We start from the raw sequence: 6,000 nt of genomic DNA, 5'->3' as shown, positions 1-6,000 counted from the left end.
ACTAATCTCATATTAGGGTAATTTGATAACTTATACCATGAATAACCCAGTTTTTCAAATATTATACCTAACATAACTTTCTTTAAAACATTATACCATAAATAAAATTTTCTGCTATACTTGATACCAAATCAGGATTCCGGTGAGAAAAAAAGTCGGACTCCGGCATAATTCAACTTTTGAATGTAAAATGTTCTATTTTATTCCAATTTTACCCTTCAGTTAGTTTATATAACCTCTTCTCTTTACTTAGAAACACAATGTATTTTCTCCTTCAATCTTCTCATCACAGTGCTACAATTCAATCTCCCAAATTCAATCTCCTTCAATCTGGTCTTCTCATCACCACCACTTATTAAGGTTAATTTTTCACTCTATGTTCTTTTATTCTTATTTTAGATTGATTTATTGTAAAAGTTTATATTAATTTGGGGAAAAATTAATTAGGGTTTATATCAATTTGGGGAAAATTTCATATTTGCAGATATGTCAACTCAAAGTGTTGGGTCAGAGTCTTCGAGAAGGGTACGAAGGTGTGGATGTGGTGTTCCTTTGGCTCTTGTAACATCTTGGACGCAAGACAACCCCGGTAGACGATTTTGGGGTTGCAAATTCTATAATACGGTAACTGATTTTCGTGGTTGTCGTTATTTCAAATTGGTATGATGAATCTCAAAATGAGTGGCGGAAAAAATGTTATCAACCAATTGATAATGGAGAAGAAAATATTGCAGCTTGAGAATAATATCTTAAAAACGGAGACTACACATATGATGGAACAAATGAAGAATTTGAGGGATGAGATTGAGATGTTGAAGGTGAATGGGAAGTGGGTTGACAATCATGCTTTGTCCAACAGAAAGTTGATAAGAACCAATGTTTACAAGATCTTCTTATTTTGCCTTTTGGTTGTTGTTGTCACTTATTTTAGTAGTAGTTATTAAGTGTTGTTTAGGCGGTGTTGTTTAGGCGGTGTTGTTTAGGCGGTGTTGTTTAGGTCGTGTTGTTTAGGCGATGTTGTATGTACCTTCAGTAGCTCAATTTATGAGCCAATTTTCAATGTTATGTATTCCTTGAATGGTTATTCAAGTATTAATCTAATTTTCAATTTATGAGCCAATTTCAATGTCCCATTACATTTGAATTACTAAACTTCTTTATGCAACAATAGCGATTAACTGAAACTGATGAAACTGATTGAACAAAACACTGATTGAAACTGAAACTGAAATATCGATTTGAGCTGTTAAACTCATAAACTTGTCCACAACAAACTGAAATGTCAATGCCTTCCATTACTTAACTTAAAAAACTGATAAATTGTTCCATAACCTAACATAAAACATAAAAACTTGTCCAAACAAAGTGGCTAACTTGTCATAAATCTAGGACATTAACACTAGCTTGGCTTTCTTGGATTATTGATGCAGCCATGGCAGATGTCATTTCCTTTTGTGCTTTCCTTCTTGCAATATTTTCTCTTGTCTTCTTAGACCATTCAGATTTACTTTTGGCTCTGGCAACCCTAGGTTGTTGGTCATGTTGTTGTTGAGTTTGATTATTTTCCTTGCTCATTGTTGGATTCTTGCAAGTCTTTGTGTTATGACCAAGTACACCACAGTTACCACATGCCCTTTGTCTCCTTGGCCTCTTAACAACCTGGCTTGTTCCTTCTCCAGCTTCCTTCCTCCTCTTTTTCTGATTTGGTCTTCCAGGCAGTTTTCTATAAGGAGGTGGCACTGGCTCATCAAGGCCAACTCTGTCCCATTGCTTCACACCAGGCATAGGGGAGATGGATTGGCCATAAGCCCTCAAATAAGTGACTTTTGAATAAGCCTCGTCCACATACATTCTTGGATGCCCTCTATTCTTCACTATGCAAGCTATTGCATGTGGGCAAGGGAGGCCTGTCAACTGCCAATGGTAGCAGGTGCAAGTCTTATCTCTCAACTTTACAGCATGTTGTTCCCCTCTATAGTCAACCTCATACTCATAATTCAATCCTTCTAATACTGTTCCTAACCTTGCCTCTTCCTCAGCCCACTTCATGTACTTCTCCACATAAGGCATGTGAGTACCCTCCCAACTTTTGCAACCCTCTCTTTTCTCAGAATGCCTCTTCATTACATATCTTCTCATCCACTCCATATGAGTTAAAATTGGTTTGTCCCTTGCATCTTTTAAAACAGCATTGAAGGTCTCACAAATGTTGTTCAACAATAAATTTGACTTACAATTAGGGGTGAAAGCATGTCTGGACCAGGTTTGAGGTGGGATTGCAGCCAAGTATGCATGTGCAGCTCCTGAAAGTAGCTTCATACCTTCCATGTGTCTAGTAAATTCAGCCTTTGTTGTACACCTTGCTGCACTCCAGAATGTATCTTTGTAGAGTTGGCCTGTAAATTGCAACTTGAAGTTTGCCCAGATATGCCTTACACAATATCTCACTTCAGCTTTAGGGGTTACCAATTTTAGTGCATCCACCAATCCCTATATAAATGCAAGTGTTAGTTCTATGCAAAACAGATAAAAATCTTATTTAAAACACAATAAAAAGAGGATATGTTGTAGTTGTACCTTCTGTCTATCTGACATAAAGGTGAGGCCTTCACCTTCTTCCTTCCCCAAGTCCTCAACTAGCAACTTTAGGAACCAAGACCAAGTTGCACCATTTTCTACCTCCACAACAGCCCAGGCAATGGGATAAATATTGTTGTTCCCATCCTTACCAACTGCTACCAAGCACATACCTGGGTATGCCCCCTTCAAGTGACACCCATCCACACCAACTAATGGTCTGCATCCAGCTAAGAAACCATCTTTCACAGCCTTAAAACATATGTACATCCTCTGAAAAATTGGAGGGGGCCTCTCAATGTTATCCACCATAACTATTGCAGTTGAACCAGGATTATACTTCAACAAAGCAGCCACATAATCCCATACCCTAGCATACTGATCAGCCCCATCACCAAAGATCATCAATTTGGCTCTTGCCCTTGCTAGCCAACATACTCCATACTTGACTTCAATACCCAACTCCCTGAATACACGCTTTTGAAAAACAGATAACTTCCAAGTTGGGTTCTCCCTCCACTCTTCAAGATACCTTTCTGCTAGGTATTCAGATGTCACTTTCCTTGTATACCCAGTGAATTCACATGTATGCCTCAAATTCATTGTTGTTATTTCCCAAAATGTGTCCTCTTCTTGTTTAGTAGCATATATCTTGAAAGGACACCAGGATTTTTTTGGACACTTACACCCTACAATCTTGCACCTCACCTTATCCAACTCACACTTACACCTATATCTGCAATAAGTACTTATTCTATATCTAGCACTATGCAAGTAGTAGAAGTCATACCTATTTTCAATTGCGTGATGGACAAGTGCTTTTCTTAGAACATCTGCATCTGGAAATTTCAATCCAGCAGAAAGTGTCACCTTTCTTTTGAAATCAATGTCAGGGTTAAAAGTAGGCATGCTGTCAATTTCATCATCACTGCCTTGAAGACTTCTTAACTCATCTGAGTTGCCACCCTCTTCATCATCCCACTTTGTACATTGTCATCAAATTTTAAACCCTTCTCTCTCGTGTCCAATATAGAATCATCTTCTCTATCGCTTCAAATAATTCCTCCTCATGCAGCTCTTCTTCACCAATACCAAACTTCACTTCTTCTTCTAAATCAGACAAGTCATCATCATCATCACTAACTTCAAAGTGCTCTTCCCAATCTAGATCTTTCTCAACAGTTTTGGATCTACCCTTAATGACCTTCCTCTTTGTCTTTTTTTGACTTGTTCGACCTTTTCCCTTGTGAGTCTTCCCCTTCTTCTCAACCTCAAACTTCTCCTTAGTAACAGTTTCTCCTTTGTCCTTACCAACAGCTATGCCCTTGCCTTTCTTCTGCACAACAGGCTTTTTAGCAGGTTCTTTCACTTTATTTACTACACCCTCTTTCACAATAATATGCTCTCCTATTCCAGATCCACACCCCTTCCCTTTTTTCCTCACAGTTTCTCCTTTGTCCTTCTTCACCTCTCCAAATCCATCCTGCCTCTCAGTTTCCTCTCCAACAACATCAAAATCCTCAATAACAACTTTCTCCTTCCCTTTATTAGCCCTCTTCACAGGTAGTTTTGGAATTCTTTGAGGAGGATTTTGTTGTGGGGGTTTGCTGTGTGAATAATCAACAGCTAGTGGTAATGGAGTAAAGGCAAAGTCAGTATGAGCTTTTAATATATTGACGGTTGGTTGTTAATGTGTAGCTTTCGTGGGCTTCTTCTCAATGGACCATCAATAATGGGCTTTTTTTTTTTCTCCGGACTTCTTTTGGTTGGCCCATAATTTTTCGAACTTTTGGGTATAGATGCATTCTTTGTTGTCAAAGGTTTAGTGTGGACCACATCTAAAGGCACCTCTTCTGTGGTCACATATAGATCAATGCCATTGTTCTTATCTATTGATTTGATTACCTCACTTACTTCCTCCCATTTCTTTATTAGGGTCCTGCCATTACTTAGGTTTCTCCCATGTTTCTTATACCACACAAATGGTACATCATCCTCACCAATCACACTATAAGCAGCTTTAACAATAAATCCATATGTTAACTGCTTAATACCAATACCAAGACATTAACTGCATACCACCTCCAACATATTCAGTTTTCCCATTACTGGATTTAAAACTACCCCCATAGAACATTTGAACATTAACTATCACAGGCTTCTCCATCCTACAAACACATTATATAGCAGGAATTTAAGGCAACAAAAATTAAAACTAAATCTTCCTACAAACGTAATAAACCAGTAAATTTAAGAAACATGGGAAAACCACAACTAAAAACATGGGAATACATATGCAACAATACTACTGGATATGAAAGGTAAGAAAACCACAACTAAAAACATAAATTAGTCGACTTTATGAAAATTACAGTAAAGGCAACGTCAATCAAACAGTAAATTTTGAAAAGAAATTTAGGGAAAATGATTCACATACCTGTATAATTGGGTAGGAATGATGGCAGAAGTGCAAGGTGAACTCGATTGCTTGTTTGTAATTGATTATCTGGATTATTGATGCGATTAATTTGGGGATGCGATTAATTTGGGGATTTTTTAAATTTTAGGGTTTTTAGATACAAAGGTGAAAAGGTGAAATGGGATAATGAGAAGTGAAGGAGGGTAAATGAATAGACATGTATATTATAAGGGCAAAACGGTCAGTAGACTTTTTTTCTCACCGGAATCCTGATTTGGTATCAAGTATAGCAGAAAATTTTATTTATGGTATAATGTTTTAAAGAAAGTTATGTTAGGTATAATATTTGAAAAACTGGGTTATTCATGGTATATTACCGTGTTATTATGTTCAATCTCATTATTTACATCCTATTTTATCGTCTGCAATGTTTTCAAATCAAAATATATTTTATACAAGTAGTATTAATATAAAAAAAAATTGTATAAGACCCGTGAATTTTCACGGGTTTCAAAACTAGTTAAGGTCACAAAAATAATGGTTACATTATCATGAACATATGATACATCAATTTGTTTGTGAAACGAAATAGGTTATCACTCATATATACTTTGAAGACATTTTCAGCCAAATTGGTATCATTATAAACTCTTTAAATTACATAAAAAGTCACAACTAATAATGGATACATAAATTAGGAAAACTGGATACAAAAATGTCCTTATGAATTCAAAAAGGTAAAAATTGATATTATAAACCCATTAAAAATAATGGTTATATTATCCTGGAAAACGGAGTCACCAATTTGATTTTCAAACAAAACATGTCACAATTTATATGTTCAAAAGATTTCCAACCAAATTTGTAATATAGTCAACACTTATATATTTTAAGACCAAATCAATCAGCAATAATAGAGACATGATAGGAAAATTGGTCACAAATCAAGGTTAACAAATTGGTCTTTCCAATGGCTTTCGCTTACCCCATCACAAAACAAACTA

The 6,000-nt window shown here is 36.3% G+C and overlaps 1 protein-coding gene across 1 annotated transcript; it reads right to left on the bottom strand.

Moving 5' to 3' along the window:
- Positions 1-1,377: 1,377 nt before the first annotated feature.
- Positions 1,378-3,486, bottom strand: LOC141649960 (uncharacterized). The gene is made up of 2 exons (XM_074458624.1): positions 2,578-3,486; positions 1,378-2,490 (listed from the first exon to the last, which is right to left on the bottom strand). The coding sequence occupies exons 1-2, from the start codon at positions 3,484-3,486 to the stop codon at positions 1,378-1,380; spliced, it is 2,022 nt and encodes a 673-aa protein (XP_074314725.1).
- Positions 3,487-6,000: the final 2,514 nt, after the last annotated feature.

The sequence above is a fragment of the Silene latifolia genome, chromosome 3 (assembly GCF_048544455.1).
Source record: "Silene latifolia isolate original U9 population chromosome 3, ASM4854445v1, whole genome shotgun sequence".
Lineage (NCBI taxonomy): Eukaryota > Viridiplantae > Streptophyta > Magnoliopsida > Caryophyllales > Caryophyllaceae > Silene > Silene latifolia.
The sequence above is the reverse complement of the archived record's forward strand: the minus strand, read 5'-3'. Positions and strand labels throughout refer to the sequence as shown.

What these genes read in the sequence shown, in the direction of transcription:
- LOC141649960 (XM_074458624.1), bottom strand. Translation starts at nt 3,486, where the DNA reads ATGCCTACTTTTAACCCTGACATTGATTTCAAAAGAAAGGTGACACTT. An exon ending in TTATGTCAGATAGACAGAAG is followed by an intron (nt 2,491 to 2,577) that starts GTACAACTACAA and finishes GCATTTATATAG; the next exon opens with GGATTGGTGGATGCACTAAA.